At 42.6% G+C, this 19,802-nt stretch overlaps 1 protein-coding gene across 1 annotated transcript in view; it reads left to right on the top strand.

The window, feature by feature from the left end:
* The window catches only part of LOC311160122 (intraflagellar transport protein 140 homolog), a gene marked incomplete at its 3' end in the record, with an annotated part of 44,175 nt that overhangs the window by 18,471 nt on the left and 5,902 nt on the right, over nt 1–19,802 (top strand). Inside the window, exons 7-15 of the mRNA XM_084216604.1 lie at nt 2,353–2,444; nt 3,561–3,667; nt 4,848–4,996; nt 12,015–12,218; nt 12,610–12,682; nt 13,768–13,859; nt 14,649–14,776; nt 16,263–16,380; nt 16,814–16,941. Of these exons, the coding sequence (XP_084072730.1) occupies nt 2,353–2,444; nt 3,561–3,667; nt 4,848–4,996; nt 12,015–12,218; nt 12,610–12,682; nt 13,768–13,859; nt 14,649–14,776; nt 16,263–16,380; nt 16,814–16,941 (1,091 nt within the window). The remainder of the gene's footprint in view (nt 1–2,352; nt 2,445–3,560; nt 3,668–4,847; nt 4,997–12,014; nt 12,219–12,609; nt 12,683–13,767; nt 13,860–14,648; nt 14,777–16,262; nt 16,381–16,813; nt 16,942–19,802) is intronic.

The raw sequence follows: 19,802 nt of genomic DNA, 5'->3' as shown, positions 1-19,802 counted from the left end.
ATGGCGGCCCCAAGGGGAGACTGTAGGCAGAGGACAGGGAAGGTGCCCAGCCAAGCCCAGTCCAGCCAAGCCCATTCCAGCTAAGTAAGCCAGGCCAAAAGGAGTGCAGCAGAATTTCAGGGAAGTGTCAGCAACCTGTAGGATCGCCCCCCAGTATGGCGGAGCGGTAGAAGCAATGGTGCAGGCACTCGCGTGGAACTGAGCCCAGCAGGGCTGCAGTGCAACCCGTCTTGGATGACCCAGTTTCAGGAGGGTCTGTTTACCATTGTTTTTTGTTGTCTTGGCCTGGGAGGAGCAGGAAGCCTCTTGCCATACTGCCTTTGTTTGCGACAGCATGCAGGAACCTGGGGAAGTCATGTGGACGCAACCTATGGGGAGCATCCACCATTTTGGTTTTGGTCTCAGCAGCCACATAAAACTAATTTTTTGTGGCTGAAACACCTTCTGGTTTTGGATATTTTTTTAAATTCATATTGCTGTTCCTTTGTGTTTCTTGTTCCATTGCTTTTTGCTTTCAGTAAATTATCTCAATCCATAGTCTCTGCACATCTCCCTCCCTTACAGGAAGGGGTGGGAGAAGGGCCATAGCTTATTTGGCATTTAATTTTTTGCTGGTGTTAAGCCACCACGTTTAATTGGTGCCCAAGGTAAGGCTCAAGAGGATGGAGATAACTTTGATCTAAGCATTTGTGTTTTAGGTAGGGAGCTCTGTGGTTCTAGTGTCTGTTTGGTATGTCTACTAGGTTTCCTCTGTCTGGTATACACCATGTTAAGATTTAGTTCTGAGATTTCTAGAGAAGTTGTCCAGAAACATGTCCTGGGATGGATAGTCATTAGTAGTGTGGCATGTGGGAGAAAATGGGCCAGCTTTTGAAAGAGTGCTCTACTCCTGGTTTGGAAATTCACCCCTGAACAACTGCAGAGCCCTGATAAAGTGTTTGAAAGAGAAGTGCTGTGGAAATTCCAGAGAGGTGTGAAGTTATGGAATGTACTGGACCCTGGCTACTATTTATTGGACACTGCTTGTTTTTATACAGCACCCTCAGAGGGAGGAGGAGGAAAGCAAAGCAACAGGCACTATGGCCATTCAAACTGCACCTTACCTACAAGAACAACCTGTGCTAAGAGCCGTTGCCTGTATTCAGAAGAAGAAATCCAAGACCAAATCAGTTCATGTAGTGAGTGATGAAAAGGAAGCAGGGCCCTCACAACAGGAGGAAGAGACAGGGCCAGAGATAATCACCCAAACCCTATCCCTGAGTGAGCTGTGAGACATGCAAAAAGATTTCTCACTCCAATCAGGTGAGCCCCTGGTGACCTGGGTGCTCTGATGCTGGGCTATCGTGGCCCATGATATGAAATTATATGGTAGTGACACTTTGCAACTGGGATCCGTGTCCTGGGATGCAAGGATTGGGAAAGGACCAGAAACTCTCAGCCTCTGGACGCAACTCCTGTCAAATGTGAGAGAATGGTTTTCCTTGGAAGGATGACCTTTTAGTGCACTGAGACAAGTGGAACACTATGGAGCAACGTATCTAGTACCTGAGAGAATTAGCTGTGCTGGAGATGATATTTTCAAATAACGAGCAATTCCTTACTAATCCAAACAATATCCAGTGTTTGCGAAACAAATAGCAGAAATTCCTACAGAGTGTGCTGATGTCATATGCCAACTCATTGGGAGTGATGTCATGGAAAGAAGGAGAACAAAACATGGACTATTTGGTTACCAAACCCCAGATACATGAAGAAACTATCTCCACCCCATTACGGGCCCGTGTCTCCTCAGTGGAAAGACTGACAGAGGCTCTCCAGAAATTAAAAGAGGAAATTAAAGAGAAGATGTCTCACACCCTGCCCTGTGCTATTACAAAATGCTGCTTGTGGGTAGACCCCAAACCTTCACTTTTCTAAGATTTTTTTTTTCTTTTTATCCAAGACAGAAAAACGCTGGACACTTGTGTATTACAGGAGTGTCCACTTCTTATTGATCATTACTTACGTTTGACTAGAAGTAAGATCTGGAATGTCACATTTTAAAGGAATCTTTATTTAATTCTAAGAGAAGTTCTAGTGCAACAGTAAAATACTTCTCCTTATCTACTTAATTAACCCACTACAGGGTTTCTTTTCTTAAATTTATACATGGCAGTCTTGATGCATTTTATGGTGATCATGGTCAGAATCATCTGAATTCACTGTCTGAATATGTCTGTCTGAATTGACAGATAGGTCTAGTTATTTTCATATTTTTACTGTTTAGCCAAACTGTGCAGTTCAGAGGCTGGGTGTCCTTCAGCATGCTCCTCCGACCTTCTCTAAATGGATTTATTTGCTTATGGTTGACAGGTGAAGTTGAGTGGGAAGACTGGTCATTCTGCAGACATGATTCTAGTAGACCATAGCCTGGTTGTTACAGCACTAGGTGAGACAGTCATCAGGTAAGAATGAAAGTTGTTCTGGCTGCCCCTGAGAAGGGCCAGCTAACAGGTACAGTCTGCAATGAACTGAGTATTTTACTGAAATGTTGGTTGGGGTTTTTTTACCAATAATGAAAAACTCCCAACATTTCCTAATTTTGTTTGTAAAAATAAGTGGAGAAATTAAATGATTTTTTTTTTTCTCAAGGACAGAAACTAATTTATGGCTTGCTTTCTCTCTAGGTATTTTATTTTGTCAGGCAGTGCAACCTACTCTGTTCCTTCCTTGAATGCTGTTACTGGTTTATTCTGAAAATAAAGCCAGTTGAGGGTTTTGCATGAAAATACAGCCCCTTTGCTGTTTTTGCCAATGTTACTTTCTGATCCTTAGGATACTCATGGCATCAGCAACCAGAAAAAAAGTGCTTACTTTTCGGGATGTTTATTTTACTGTAATATAAGACAAATATTTCAATTACTTCTTTCCCTAATCCTTCAAAGTATGTTGCTTTTCTGTTATGTTACTGCGTTCTGTAGTTTTACCTTTTTTGCAATCTTTTCTTCCTTGTCTTTACTAGGACCTGCTCTGCCTGTTCCTCCTTTTGGGAGGGTGGGAGTTTTCCATTAATATCAGTATTTCCCTTTATTGAACCTCTGTCTGCTACTATCAAACAGAATCTTTTGTTCATTTTGTGAGAATGCAATAAAGACCAAGTATCAAGAAGGAATAGCTTCATGGCAGTATTTAGTTCTAGAAAATAAATCTGGAATCCAAAGGACTACTGACTAACCCAGGAATATTCTTAAAATAGAGGAGAAGCATAACTAGCGAGGAAGAAAATTGCAACTGGCCCTCACTTCTTTCATTTTTTTTAAAGCTGCACTTGCTTCTGACTTCTTTCTTCATAGGAGAATATCCCAAAACATGTTTCAGATTAAAAACTCAAAGGAAAAGGAAGGAGATTGTTAAGAAATTCACACTCCCCAGGCAGCTTCTGACAATTTAATTTAAAAAATTAAATTATCTAGGTGTTGTGGAAATAATAAGTTAATGCCATGTACAGCATCCTATTGACAGGGTTTGGCAAGACACTTGAAAGAAAAGCATTGTTAACACTCTTGTTTTGTGTGCCTTAGGTTCTGGGACTTGGATCAAGATGAGAACTATATGCTCTCCCTAGATATGCAGTTTGGCTTTGAGGGGGGAGAATGTATTAACTGTGTATCTTACTGCAGTGCTAAAGGTGAGAAATAATGTGGCAGCTGTGATCTCTGGTGCTAAACCTTGTCAAACCTCAGCCTTCCATGGCCTGTAATTATTTCAGTATGTTTGTCTTGTGACTGAGGATCTCAGTGGTAGTATGTGATGTTGAAGATTTTAGTTTGGATTGGAAATATGCCTTGAAAGGTGCAGGGAAATAATTCGATACTCAACTACACTTGGACTCACTGGAGCTGTCTTGGGGCATATGAGCTGGATTCCCTTTGACAGAGTACCTACCCCTGGAGTACACCTAATGAACTCCAGCGTGTTTTGGGCATTCAGCCTACAAGCCTGCACTAGAGCTAATGCAAAATAGAGCTTAGTGACATTGTGTGTGTGCCAGGTCCTTACAACAGGTAAGGTAACACAATGCATGTATCGTGTGTATGACCTGCTCCTGGGCACCCCCTTGCTTGCTAGTGTGGGCACAGCTGATATCTGCTGCAGTGGTTTTCAGTGGTTGGTTGCACAAAGTGACTACAAAACTAGCTATTTAAAAATAAACACCAGCCGTTGGAGGAATGGCTGAGGTCGCTTGTTTGTTCATCCTAGAGGAGACTGTGGGGCGCATGGAGCAGCTTCCTCACGAGGGGTGGATCCAACCTCTGGTTTTTGTGAGCAGTGACAGGACCCAAAGGAACAGCCATAGCTGTGTCCAGCCAGGGGAGGGTTGCATATCAAAAGTTTCTCCCCCCAGAGGGTGGTCAGGCACTGAACAGGAAGTGGAGATGACCCCAAGGTAAAAGAAGTGTTTGGACAACAGTCTCAGGCATGTATTTGGATTGCTGGGACTGTCCTGTGCAGGGCCAGGAACTCGATTGGATGACCCTTGGCGACTCTTCCAGCTCAGGATATTCAGTAGTTTCTATATTCTAAGAAAATATTAAAATGAAGTAATTGTCTGATGCATTTAAAAACATCACTTTGTCTGGTAGCTTAGAAGATGCACTTTACCATGTGGAACTTCTCCCATTGGTTCTTCAGAAAAGTTCTCCAGTATAGAACTAGGATGTTGGTTTGCAGTGAGGAGAGAAATGCTGCTGCTAGAAAGTGGCTCCTCTGTACCCAAGGAGCAGAGTTCACTGCCTGTTACATTGTGTATTGTGGATGTGTTTTTCTGAAGTCCAAGATGAAATACATGAAATGTTTGTGAATGGCAGGTATCTTGGCAGCTGGAACTAGCAAGGGGAGAGTAGCAATGTGGAAGAAAGCAGCAAGATCTCATCAGAGCACATGGGCTTTGGAGGGCAAGGAGAAGTGGAAGTTCCAGGCATCTACAGAACTTGAAGGAAATGTCACTCAGATAAAGGTAAAAAAAGGAAAGAGCCTCCTGGAATGTTAGTGGACTTCACAAACCTTAGATGAATTGACCATCTTTGTGAAACCTATGAACATGATATCTATCATATGAGTGTGTGTTCCAGAGGCTGGTCCTCCTTCAGAAGTAGGAGGAAAACCCCTGAGAATCAAGTAACTTTTAAAATTGAAATGGGTAGAAATACTCCCTGTTTGTAGCTAGTCTCTCCATCATATGGTTCACTGGCAAAACCTTTGGATTCAGCTCCCTGAAATTATTTTCTGGGAAAAAAAGGATTATCAGGAATGTCAATTTTTCTTAAATTTATTAAAAAGGCAAGAAAATCTGACTAAATTAATTATTTTATTAATTAGTATTTTTTTTTCTATTTGTCACTTTCTCAATGTTAAGTTTCATCTCACCAGTAGTTTTTAAAATATATTTACAACCAAATATTCTTTGGTGAGATGTGCCATCTAGAAAGGAATGCTATATATTTTAACATATTGTTTGTTAAACATTGGGATGCAGCATTTTTATTTATTTGGAATAAATAATTTGTCACAGTGAGGTTAAACACGGTCATTCTATGCCTAATAGCATTTTGATATGCACAGAAGAGAAATGCTGAGTGTAACAATCATAAATTTAAATTTTAAAAGTTTTATATTAATGAACAGGTTTTTTTTGCCACCAGCATTCTGATAAAAGGCAAAGCTTGTGCTTTAGGTTCTCCAACATCTTTGGTTGTTGGGTTTTATTAATTAGTTTTTTTCAATTTTTGAGTGTTTCTGTTATACTTTACATCACTCTGTTGCTGTGCTTCATATGTGAGAACAATCCCCATTATTTTTTATAAGGAAAGAAAATCAAATATATCTGGTGACTTTCAAGAGAAAGTAATTTTATATTTGCTATTATTCTTTTTTCTCATAAGAGTGGAAAGTATTTTAAAAGCAATAGTGTTTGCTTGCTCTGTGTTGGTATAGAGTGAGGGTCTTTAACACTATCCTTCTTACAAAGTTAAAACAGAAGTGCTGTGAAAATGGAGAATCTAAGTGTTTTATTAACAAACTTCAGAACAAGAGATCCAGGATGTAGGAAATAAAGTGTGCCATATGTATCTCATACATCTAATAGGTACAGGTGATTGTGTCAGCTTTCGCATTCAAGCCTTTTCCAGGTAACAGCATGGGGAGCACTGTCCAGAAATAGGCAATTCCCTGCAGCCCCTGTAACTGCACTGAAGGGGAAATTGGTCATTGGGCCTTTTTATTGGTTTTTTGTTTGTTCGGTTTTGTTTGTTTTTTTTTTTTTCTAGTAAAGAACTGTTATTCCTTTTCCCATATTTTTTTCTTGGAAGCTCTGTATTTTGGAAGTTATAATAATTTGGAGGGAGGGGGGCAGCTTTCCATTGCAGGAAGGTTCCTGCCTTCCTTGGCAAACACATGTCTTTTAAACCAGGACATTAACTGGTGACCAATGTGGGGCTCAAGGGCATTGAGAGAAAAGGGTGAAAAGAGAATACTAAATCTTGAGTATCTCATCTGCGTACTGGATGTAGAAACCTTGTTGGGCAGCACTATATGGTCTAGCCTACCCTGATTTGGTTGGCATATGATCATGGCTATGTTTTTCCTGTTTGCTGGTCATTATTCAAACATGGGTCCTATAACTAAGGCCACTGTGGCTGTTACCCTGTTTGTAGAATGGTTCAATAAAGTGAGGAATTCAGTGCTTGTAAACTTCTTCTGAAATGTGGACACAAGGCTATATAACTATCACATCTCTATCTTTGGGGATTCCTTAATAATGATACCTATTGAGAGGAAGCAGCACAGGGGGGGAGTTTTCTCCCAACTCTTCACCCACTTCTTTGGGCTTACAAGAACAGCTTCTGAAGAGTTAAAATTTCCCTTAGAAGTTAAAGATATCATATTCTTTTTTATGTTTTTATTCAGTGAGGTCCATTCACCATTCAGAGACAGAGGGAGGTTACCTTGTGTAGCTGCCTCAAAACCTGCCACAGAGATCAGGGACACTGCCCAGCAGAACCACTGCAGTCAGAGGGAAAGGTGGATAGTGCAGTAGTGGATCAAACAGATGTTACAAATGTCCAGGTTCCAGCTAAAGCACAGGGGCAGCCACACCCAGCAGCAGCAGTTGGCCCTTTGCAGTGAGGAAGGATAAACCAATTTGGTGTGCCCAGCTAATGATGATGCAGAACCAGGGCCCTCAAAGCGAGCAAAAGAGCCTGAGATCATCACCGAGTCCCTGTTGCTTAACAGTCTCTGCAGTCTTTCTCTGCGAAAAGACATTACATGATTGGGGGTGAGGCTTTTTTGGCTTGGTTGATTCAAGTTTGGGACCTTATGCATACAGGAATGCAACTTGATGGTACCAAAGCAAGGCTTTTGGGATCCTTGGCCCAGGGTGTGGCCATTGAGCAGGCATTCGTGAGGGAGTCAGGACCCCTTTCTTTCTGGGAGTGGCTTCTAGCAAATGTAAGAGAGGTTTGTTTACAGGAGCACCATCATAAAAAGCTATTCAAGACCATGGAGGAAGGATTCAATGCCTGAGAGAAATGGCAGTGTTGGAGATACTTCTTGGAAGGAATGGACCACGTGATAATGACCCTAAGGAGGTCAGGTGTGCAGTGCAAATGTGGTGGACTCTGGCACGTCAGGGGCCATCTGAATACTCCAGTTTAATGCATCTCAGGGGCAACCAAGAGACAATGGGCTCTGTAGCACGCAAACTTAGGAATTACGAGAGTAGGGTCCAAGGCCTGATGCGGACCCAGATCTCTGCTCTAGAGACATTGGTCGAGAGTCTCAAGGATGATAATAAAAAACTCAGGGAGAGACTCTCTTTACCTGTAGCACCAGTGCAAACCAGAGCCCTTGAAGTCAGAGCCAGATGCCCTCCAGACAGAGAGAGCGGGTATGCCCCACAAACTGACTTACGATATTTCCTACTCAACCATGGAGAAGACTTGAGATGGTGGGACAGGAAACCTACCTGTGTGCTGGCACCCTGAAGACAAGAACTGAAGGAGAAAGGAAAAGGGAAGTCAGTGAGAGTGAGTGCAGTGCCAGTTTCCTGTAGGCAAGTATCTAACCCACTGGAAGGTACCTCCCATATGTATTCACAAGAACTAGTATTAGAGGGGTTCTGCCTCTAGCCAGGTAGGGGCACCAGGGGACAACCATGTCTACTGGACTGTGTGGATCTGATGGCCTGGCATGTCAAACCCACAGGAGTACAAGGCTTTAGTTGACACTGGTGCTCAGTGTATGTTAATGGCACCAGGATGTGTGGGGTCAGAAACAGTCTCCATTTCTGGGGTTACAGGGGGTTCTCAAGAGCTGAGGTTGTTGGAAGCTAAAGTGAGCTTGACTGGGAAGGACTAGCAGAAGCACCCAGATGCCCCATGTATTCTGGGCATTGACTACATTAAGAATGGATACTTTAAAGACCCAAGAGGACATTGATGGGCTTTTGGAATTGCTGCTGTGGAGACAGAAAGAACTAAGCAGCTAAACACCTTGCCTGGACTCAGAAAATCCTCCTGTGGTTAGGACTTTTGAAGGTAGAAGAACAGCAAGTACTGATTGCCACCTCAACAGTGCATCACCAGCAGTACCAAAAAAATCAAGATGCCATGATCCCCATTCACAAGATTGATCCATGAGCTGGAGAGCCAAGGAGTGTTCAGCAAAACCCACTTGTCCTTTGGTCCATTGGGCCTGTGTGGTGGAAGTCTGATGGGGAATGGAGATTGACAGTGGACTATAGTGGCTTGAATGAAGTTACACCATCACTGGGCACTGCTGTGCCGGACATGCTGGACCTCCAGTACAAGCTGGAGTCCAAGGCAGCGAAGTGGTATGCCCCTCCTGACATTGCCAATGCATTTTTCTTCGTTCCTCTGGCAGCAGATGGCAGGCCTCAGTTTGCTTTCACCTAGAGGGGCGTGCGGCATGCTTGGAACTGACTGCCCCAGGGGTGGACACACAGCCCCACCATCTGCCATGGACTGATCCAGGCTGCACGGGAGAAGGATGAGACTCCTGAACATCTGCAATACATTGATGACATCATCATGTGGGGGGAAAAAGGCAGCAGAATTCTTTGAAAAAGGAGAAAAGATCATCCAGATTCTCCTGAAAGCTGGTTTTGTCATCCAAAAGACTAAGGTCAAGGGACCTGCCTGAGAGATCCAGTTCCTAGGAGTGAAGTGGCAAGACGGATGGCGCCAGATACCCACCAAGGTCATCAACAAGATCACGGCAAGAAGGAAACCAGCAAGAAGGAAACACAAGCTTTCCTAGGTGGCATAGGTTTCTGCAGAGTTCACATCCTGGGGTACAGTCAGTTTGTGAGCCCTCTTTACCTAGTAACCCTCAAGAAGAATGAGTTCCACTGGGGCCCTGAGCAGTAACAAGCCTTTGCCCAGATCAAGCAGGAGATCGCTCATGCAGTAGCCCTTGGCCCAGTCAGGATGGGACCAGAGGTGAAGAACGTGCTCTACTTTGCAGCTGGGAACAGTGGCTTGTGCTGGAGCCTTTGGCAGAAGGTGCTGGGGAAGACTCTGGGACAGCCACTGGGATTCTGGAGCTTAAGTTACAGAGGGTCCAAAGCCAACTACACCCCAAGAGAGGAGATCCTGTCAGCCTGTGAAGGAGTTCAGGCTGCTTCAGAGGTGATTGGCACAGAGGCACAACTTCTTCTGGTACCCTGACTGCCAGTGCTGAGGTGGATGTTAAAAGGAAAGGTTCCCTCTACCCATCACACCACCGATGCTACATGAAGTGGATTGCCTTGATTAACAGCAGACCTTTATTGGAAACCCAGATCACCCTGGGATCTTGGAAATAATTATGAATTGGCCTGAAGGTGAGGATTTTGTTCTGACAGATGAAGAGCAGGAACAGGTGATGTAAGCCGAGGAAACTCCTCCGTATAATCAACTTCCAACTAAGAAACATGCTATGCTCTTTTCACTAATGGTTCCTGTCACATTGTAGGAACACACTGAAAATGGAGCTGCATGTGACAAGTTACAGAAGGTACCAAAGGAGAAGGTAGATCAAGCCAGTTGTGCAACTCAAAGCATCCATTTGGCCTTGGACGTTGCTGAAGGAGAGAGCTGTCCAAAGAATTACTTTTACACTGACTTTTGGGCGTTGGTATATGCTCCGTGGGGGTGGCTGGACAGGTGGAAAAAGGCCGACTGGCAGTGTGGAGGAAAACCAGTCTGGACTTGCTGCAGAATGGCAAGACGTTGCCATTTGAGTGGAGAAGCTACCTGTGAAAGTCTGTCGTGTGGATGCCCATGTCCCCAAATGTCAGCTAATAAGGAGGACTGAAAATGAACTGGTCGATCAGGCTGCAAAAATCGAGGCGTCACTGAGAGATTTGGACTCGCAATACAAGGGAGAGCTGTTCCTAGCTCGATGGGCCCTCGATGCCTCAGGCTGTCAGGACAGAGGTGCCACCTATAAGGGGGCATGAGACTGAGAGGTGGATCTAACTGTGGACAGCATCTCCCAGGTAATCCATGATAGTGGAATGTGCACTGCCATCAAACAGGCCGAGCAGGTGTAGCCCCTGTGGTAGGGTAGGCGGTGGTCCAATATAAGTGTGGGGAGGCAGAACGATGACATCGCACTGCCTCAAACCTGCCACGGCAAGAGCTACATGCTCACAATGGTAGAAGCCACTACTGGATGGTTGGAGACCTACACTGTGCCTCACACTACTGCCTGGAACACCATCCTGGGCCTTGAAAAGCAGGTCCTTTGGAGGCATGTATCCCTGAGAGGATTGGTCAGAGAACGGGACTTATTTCAAAAACATTTTATTAAACACTTGGGCTAGAGAACATGGTATTTAGTGGGCATACCACATTCCTTACCATGCACCAGCTGCTGGGGAAGTTGAGCAGTGCAATGGACTACTAAAAAGAACATTGAAGATGACAGGAGGTAGGATCTTCAAGCAGTGGGATCTGCACTGAGCAAAGGCTACAGGGTTAATTAACACAGAGGTTCCACTAAGCGAGCTGGCCCTGCACAGTCTGAACCCCTGTGTACCGCAGGTGGCGATAAGATTCCAGTGGTACATATGAGAGGTATGTTAGGAAAGACTATTTGGATGAATTCTGTCTTGAGCAAAGACAAAGCCATTTGTCATCTTGTCTTTGCTCAGGGGCATGGTTGCACTTAGTAGGTGGCACAGAAACATAACATATACCTCAACAGGACCTTGTTTTGGGGTGAACTGTCTATGACATTGTGCCTGTATCCATATCTGCATGTATGTATGTATGTAATTAGGATAATGCATGTTAAAAAGTGTAAGTTCAATGTAACATGTTGATATGGGAAAAAAAAAATTTGGGGTGGATAATGTTAAGGATTAGGTTTTCTCGAAGGAATTGCTTCCCATTTGTTGTCTTCCTGAGGCCAACATTAACCCCGGGGAGGCTCAGGGCTCACATTGGAACATCCCCTGAGCCATGGGGGAGCCACTGCAGACCCTCTGCCTCGGCCAATGGCATCCCCCTCTGGTTGTGGTCATAACTACAACCAAGGGGAAATTGCTTGGCTGGTGGAAAAACTTATGTTTTTTTTCTTTGTTGTTTTTTGTTTGTTCTGTTTTATAGATATATATTTTCTAGAAAAGAACTGTTATTCCTTTTCCCATCTTTTTTTCCTGGAAGCCCTGTATTTGTGAAATTATAATAATTTGGAGGGAGGGGGCCATCTTTCCATTCCAGGAAGGTTCCTGGCTTCCTTGGCAGATACATGTCTTTTAAACCAGTACACTGGATAAGAAGCATAATAGTTTGAATCTGTCATATTTCCCAGTCATTCCCTATAGTTTGTATTTGCATAGTAGGACTTTGCATATGTATAAAAATATTTATTCTGTCTTTTCCCATGTTACTTCTCTTGGGACACTACTGTGACAATTCAAGACTAGAGATGAAATTGTGTGTTTTTTCTTTTCCCATTATATACAGTGGGGTTCCCGAAAAAACCTGCTGGCAGTGAACAACATCAGCTCTGTGGTGATCCTCAGTGAGCAGGCCATGTTGGCACATTTTCATCAGCAGGTGGCCGTGGTACAGGTGTCTCCCAACCTCTTCAATGTGACGATCTTCAGCACAGGAACCACTCACAGCCTTCGTGTTGATATGAATGCTAGTGGCGTCTTTGCTACTCAGGTTAATTGGTTTGGGTTTTTTGTTCTTATTTATTTGCTTAATCAGTTGCCTGGTTAGGTTTATCGAGATCAAACTTCCTAAGTCTTTAAGATAAGTATTTTTTTAAATGTTCAACACAGTGTGTTATGAAGGTATTGTAACAGTAGCAATGGTGCTGCAGTGGAGCTGGTTTTTTTCTAAGATAGAACAGGACTCAGAAATGCTCTAGGGTGCTCACCAGAACCCAGAGAACCTCTGGGCTGCTAAAAGCCTTCAAACCCAATGTCCAGAGGAACTAGTAACTGGTGGCTATTGTAGGGGAGTTCTTGCCATGTTACTGCATAAATTCCTGCAGTAATCCAAAAGGAGCTAAAAGTATATATTTATTTGGTGTTTTATTTGTTTGTTCTAGGATGCTGTAGTATTCTGGAATGGGAAGCAAGTGGCTGTCTTTGAGTGCTCTGGAGATACCTTCAGAAGTGCAGGTAGGACTTAAAACATTGGTCAGAGTCTGAATGCTTCTTTTCTTCCAAAGTTATTTATTCATTCATGGTAGCTGATGCACTGTAAGCATAGAATGAAAGAACGGTTTGGGTTGGAAGGGACTTTAAAGCACATGTTGTTCCAACCCCCCTGTCATGGGCCAGGATACCTTCTTCTAGACTGGAAAAACTCAGGGCTAGAGAAAGCTTTTATATGATGTGGCTAAATTACATTATAGAGGGCCTTGCACAAAACTTTGTGTGAGGCTAGAACTACTTCTTTTTATATTTTTTTAAGTACACCATTGATTTGATCAAGAACCTTTGGCAATGACTATTGAATGCTTTTCCAGTTTGCTTGAGAGGAAGTGTAATCAAGGTTACATAGCACTCACATAGGAACTGGTAAGGAGGCTTTTGTCCCAGCTCTCAAGAGAAGTTATTCCATAAATTGCTCTGTACAGTGCCAGGTAGAGTAAATTAGGTTTTTAAATGATTAATTCTCCCTAAATATTTCTGCCTTGAGAAATAAGTGGTGTAGAATTTCATCAATTGCATCCTAAATCTTGGGATTTGTCTTTTAAGAATCATTAAGTGTTTTCTCCTTGTCTATATTTACTGATGCATTTTATAACTTTTCCATGCTGAATCATTGCTTTATTACCACCAAGGTCCTAACAGTCTACACCACTTCTGAAGTTATTGCAGAACCACTGTTCTGACAAATTCTGTTATCCCTCTTCAGTAGCAGTTCACTGAAGGGAAAAGTGAATTCTCTTACCAGAACCTCACACTGCACTTTTTTTTTTCTTTCTCTCACTCCCTGTATCAACTCTTTGCCCTTCCTTTCTCAATTGTTTCCATGGACAGAATGTACCAACACCTGTTTATAATGAGAACCCCAGCTTTTAAATGTAGTGGCAGTATGGAAGAAGGCTAAAACACCCAGGAGTTGGGATTCAATAGTGGCTGACAGATCAAAAAAGAGATTTGGTGCAAGGTAGTGGAAATTGTGTGCTATAAGTTACTTTTCTTTCTTTTTACAGAACATATTTATTGTAATGATGGCTTTGTTGTGATTGTTCCAGGCTCCTTTCTTTGTGACTCTCCAGTTCTGGCTGTTCATGGAGAAAATCTATACACAGTGGAGCCGTATCGGATCCAGGTCCGCACTTGGCAGGTAAGGCCTGAGAAAACCATGAAGGGATAAAAAGGCCTTGTTGTTTTCAAAGACTGGTGTTAGAGCTTAAAAGTAATGTCCATGATCTCCCTAAATCTATCAACTCTTCCTTGTCATAATACAATACTCAAAATATATTTTGAGTATTTCAGCAGAAAGATCTTTGACATTTTGTGTTCCTTAAAAAGTCTGCCACTCTGAGCACTACTGCAATGTAACTAATAAGTATTTACAGACTTTAAGATGATCTAAATTGCATGCAGGTTGAGATACATATCTTACTTTTAGGAAGATGATCGTACTGAATATTCTTACAAGATAATGAAAAATATCACTGCACATTTTGTGTGAACCTTGGCAGCCTCTGCTAGTCTGTGAGAACCAAAAAGAGAAATCTAATTATCTAATTGCATAATTTTATTTAGGAAGCAAATATTATATTTTGAAATGGGTGTGATTCATCACATAAATATAATGTATTTGTTTTTACAGCTATGTACTTAAGGACCTTCAGGGACTTGATATTTCTGTATGTCTTTCACTTGGTAAAGGTTGTGTTACTAAAGAGGAAATTGTTGCAGAAGGATGCCTTTAAATTTAGACTTTTTTTGAGGTTGTGTACATACCTGAAACCCAGATTGCATTTGTGTGTCTATGTTTCTCCAATTTGCTTGGTGTGATTCATCTAACACAGAAGTTCAGCAATTTGTGACGCAACTTGGTGACAAAATAAGTCCCTTCTAGTGAGGCTGTGGCCACACAAACCTGGTGTTACACATTTCTCCCCAGGGCACAGTTAAACAGCTGCTCGTGTTCTCTGAAGCAGAGGGGAATCCATGCCTCCTGGATGTCTGTGGGAATTTCCTGGCGGTGGGAACTGATCTGGCTCACTTGAAAATCTTTGATCTCTCACGCAGGTATTAATAAGGCTTTTAAAATAATCTGTTTATAGTTAAGTGTGTATTTTGTGGGGAATCTTTAGCTGGTTTTGATTTGATGAAAAGCAACAGTCCCTTTGAATCGTGAGACAATACATGCAGCTGTGTGAAATGATGGCATATTTCCAAAGCAAGGGAGGAACCATGGAATTATTAGGCAAGTCATGGATTGATGAGGATGATGATGATGATTATTATTTTTAAAAGAGGATACCATGAGGGATATTTGAGTGCATTTAAAAGTGTGTGGAGAATTTATGGAAGATCAAGCTAAGGATATCCCATTTCTTTTGGATCTTGAACAAGACTTGAATCTCAAAAGAGCTGAAATAAAGCCAGGTCTTATATCTCCTCATAAATCAGCAAACTTGTTTCAATGAATCTATAGCAAAAGTGAACATAGAACTGTGGAGACTCTGTTCTTTCTCCTGTTTAGGTTAAGGAGTGTACCTGACTTTGTTCAAAGGTTGCTGTACTCTCATACTGACGAATGTGAAAAAGATACTGACATGACGTTCATTTTGAAAATGTAGCTGCTGATGACAAACCTAATTTTGAAAAGCTGAAAAACCTGAAGAGTGAAGTAGATTCTGTTCTTCTTTGCATGCTGTCACCAGAGGAATGCTAAAGTCTAGTTAGTTGCCATCTGGAAAATACTTGGGTTGAGATCACACATGTTTTACCTGGGACAGTTTGAAGGTTATTAGATTCGAGCAGGTTGTAACTAGCATAAATATTGGATTATGATATTTGATAGTGAGAAAAAACAGGTCCACTCATGCATGCTATGATAAATTTTTGCATTTGGTATTGAAAGTACCCTTTCTCAAATTATGACACTTTAATTTCAGGACACCATAATTGGCTGAAAACAAATGTTATTTTTATAGAGTCAAACATGTTTTTTTCAAGAGATTGTATTATAGCTCTAAATTGGTGTCACTTTTTGCTGCATTCTTTCATTTCATGAGATTTGTCGTCTTTGTTGCTGACTGATTTCTGGGTTTGTATCTATACCAGCAATAAAATCCTTTTGAGATAATAAAATATATTAATATGCCCCGCTAATGACATTTCTTTACTTCTGCTGCACTGTGTGCTTTCCATACACAGAACTTTTATGTGATGGGCTCTATTCAACATTCATGGTACTGTTCAGCTTATTTCTCTAGGAAAAGCAGGCCTCTGAATTGAGAATTATGTTCAGATGTTCTTGCTGTATAGCCATGTTTTGGGAATCCTGTAGAAGCACTGACATTTATTCTTGCTGATTCATTGAGGAAAGAGTGTCTGTTAACTTAGTCTTGAAAGAGAGGCAGTGGCAGCAATCCTCTGGAGAGGAGGTGGGAGTCTGGGGCAGTTGTGTCATATAGTCAAAATAGTTTTCTTTTGAAAGTCTTACCCGTAATTTGTTAAATTGCCAGTTGCTTACCACCATATAATTGAAGTTTATTCCTTCCCACAGAGAGGCAAAAGTGCACTGCAACAGCAAGAGTTTATCCAAGCTGCTCCCGGGCCATGGAAACATTTTGTCTGTGAAGTGCAATGCTAATGGCAGCAAAGTCAGCATCCTTGTCAGCAGGGTGAGGCACAGCTCTTCACTCACGGTCTGGGACCTGTCCATTGGTTCATATGCTGGTATGGGTCGAGATTACTGAAGACTCAAGAATCACTTCTCAGAAATAAACCTACCTGGTCCAGCCAGTGTATCAAGTCATATAATGAAGTGTCATGTCCCAGCATTAATTAAGCTCTCTTAATGCTTTGTTCTGTGTTGGGAGCAATTCCGAAAAGGAATATTTTAGTTACAAAAGCTGCTTTGTAGCATTTCAAAGAAATCCAAGGCTGGCTTGTTGGAATAGAAAAAGAACCAGGAATTTTCTGGTATTTCTTCGTAAGAATGACCTCTGTGATTACCAACAAAGAAAGCTGAGGGCATGAAGCATATGAGATAAACTTACCTAATTCTTCTTTTTGACTGCATGCTCCAGCACCCTTTGTTTTCCTTTCTTGTAGGCAGATGGGAACATTGATTCCAAGATCTGTTTCTATGATGTTGAAATGGACCAAGTTACGCTCTTTGATTTCAAGGCTGAACAGGGAGATGGTAGAGAGAACCTTTCTGCTGGACAAGGCATTGGCAAGTAAGGAGCTTTTGCTTCAAGAAGTATTAATGGTGGATTTAAGATGGAAATATGCCCTGTGGAGACAAGCACATCCTTATTCTGACAATACTGCGTCTTGGGAAGGAGCTTGTATGAATTTAATTATTTATTTCTAAAGAACTAATTAACACTGAATTGTATGTCCATCAAGCTGCATCCCTATCTATTCCAATAATCCGAGCTAGGGAGTTTCATGGTTTGACATTGGCCAAACGCTAGGCACCCACAAGAGTCATTTGCTTACCCTTGTATTTAAAGTTGGGCAGACAGAAGGGAAGAAAAAAAAAAGGGAATTAACAAAGGGTGCATGAGTTAAGGACTGGGAGAAAAGCACTGTAAGGGCAAAATGGGTTTAAATTTAAAGGTATAAAGTATATTTATTATTAACAGAGTCAGAGGAAGATCATGGGAAGTAAAATAAGCCCTTAGAACACCTCTTTTCCCTCTAGCCCTTCCGTCCTTCCCACCCTTCAGGGATATAGGGCATGGGAGTTTTGGTCAGTTTGTCACTCAAGGTCTTCTTCTGTTTGGTCAGGGAGAGGAGTCTTTCCTCTGCTGTGCCATGGGGTCCCTCCCACAGGCAAACAGTCTTCCCAAAACTGTTGTGACATGGGTCACTCGTCCATGGGGTGCATTCCTTGAAGGATAGGCTGCTCTAGATTGGAAGCAAGGGCTCTCTCTCTCTCTGTTCAGGTCTTCTACTAGACTGCAACTTTCTCTAGCATCCACCTGCTCCAGCAGGAGTACTTTTGTCACGGGCTATGAGTGAATTTCTGCATCTGCTGTGGACTTCATGCATTACCAGGGGACAGTTTGTTTCAGCACGGTCCTCACCATGGCTTGCAGAGGAATCTGAGCTCCAATGCTTGGAGCACCTCCTCTCTCTCTTTCTTTTCCACTGACCTTGGTGTCACCATGTTGCTCTCCCTCATGTGTCCTCACTTCCTCCTCTTCTTTGACAAGAAAAAAGCTGTTGCTTGTAGATACCATTGTCAACAAGTTCCACTGATTCAAAGGTTCTTGCAGGATCCTGCAATGCTGAGAAGTTGATCCTGTCTAGGTTGCACGTCAGGGAATTGCTCACCATGCTTTCACTGCCAGCCTGGCAGCCCTGCCACCCTTGCAGGGGCAGTGACAGCTGCCATGGTGCTGGTGCTATTGAACACCTCTCTTCACGTGGGGTACCGGGAGGGGAAGCTGCCCCTGCCTTTCTGCCTGCAGCACAGCTGGCCAGGGGTGCTGGGCAGGCAGGGCTCGCCATGGGCTGTGCTGGCATGGCAGCGGCCCTGGCACCTCTCCAGCCCGGGAGAAAACGGCGTGTGTGCTGTTCTGGTTCTATTCTTAAATACGTTATTGCAGAGGCATTACCAACCTCTCTAACTGGGCCAGCAGCATGTCCATCTTCAGAGCCAGCAGAGATTGGCTCTGTCAGACATGGTGGAAGCTTCTAGCAGCTTCTCACAGAAGCTACCCCTGAGGTGCATGCCCCCCCACCCCTGCAGCCAATCACCAGGCTATGCCAAATCAACACACCCCGAAAGCAAGCTCAAAATAAGCAGGAGGTAGTTCTTCAGCCAACATGCTGCTGAGCCAAGGAATTCCTTGCAAAGGCAGTAGAGGGGATGAAGGAAGTGCTTATGGAGATACTGGACAAATTCATAGAAGAGAAATTCAGGGAGAGCTACTAGCACTTCAGAAGCCATATCAAGCTAGAGATCTCTGAGGAGAGGATGGTTTGGTGTTGGGGGTTTTGTACAGAGGTATTACGTGACTGGAGTCAGGATCCAGATCTTTAAATTAAAAAAAATCTTGGGAGAGCTACCCTTCCTTGAAGAGTGTACATAATAGGGAGCTGAGAAGAGGACATTCTGAACGTCCTTGTAGGAATAAAGTTCTTTTAAAAATATAATAAAAATTGAGTTTGTCTGGGTAAAAACTCATGACGTGTCTATTTAGAGCTGGCACTTTTCTGTTCAGGCAAACTGTGCTGTAGGAAGTGCATTAGAAATCCTAGCAGCACAATGCACTGAAGTGGGAATGCTTGTGAAAGTATGATGTAATATTAGAGTACAAATTTCCATTTGATTTTACAATAATTTTTCTGACTGTATTTTTCTTAAGGAAAACCAGCATTGGAACAGGTGGATTGCTTTTTTAGCTACTATCTGCTATGGGTATTGCAAGCAAACAAAAGGAATTACTCTCCTTACCACTGAAAGCCAGAAGAAACAACCCAGCTCATCAAAAACTAAGGCCAATGCAAATCTGGGGTCTTACATCCTGGTTAATTATGGAGTAGTGTTGTCAAGAGTTAAGTGAGGAAATTGTTTCCAAGTGCAGTATCTTGTGTAGCCCAACAGAAGCCAACCCAAGCCAGGAATGCTGTTTCACTGTTTGAGTGTTAGATAGCATCTATGTGAATAATCCATTTATCTGTGTATCCTTTTGAAGGATCTTCAAATCAGAGTGAGTCAACTCAGCAGAAAGTGATAATGATCTACACCTCTTCTGCTTCTCTTTCTGCCTCCCCAGGAAAATCTAAACACTCCCAGTTTTTTTTACACAAATTCTTTTTTTTTGATTTGCGATTTACTGATTTTGAATTCCATGGCAGGGAGAGGACTTAAGCCATTTCTGCACCTCTTTGAATGTCTCTTTCAATTTGCCCTCTAGCCCTACTCCAGTCATCCCCACAACCTCCACCCTTCAGTGGTGACAGCAAGTGAGAAAATACTTTAATGACGTCTTTGGTTTTTCTTTTAAATAATTTGACATTTTTTCAGAAGGATGAATACTAAGCCATTGCTAAAATAGTCTTGACATAGCTGGCACTGAAGTAG

This window comes from Fringilla coelebs (assembly GCF_963513975.1).
Source record: "Fringilla coelebs genome assembly, chromosome: 16".
NCBI lineage: Eukaryota > Metazoa > Chordata > Aves > Passeriformes > Fringillidae > Fringilla > Fringilla coelebs.
Note: the sequence above shows the minus strand (reverse complement) of the source record. Positions and strands in the feature narration are given on the sequence as shown.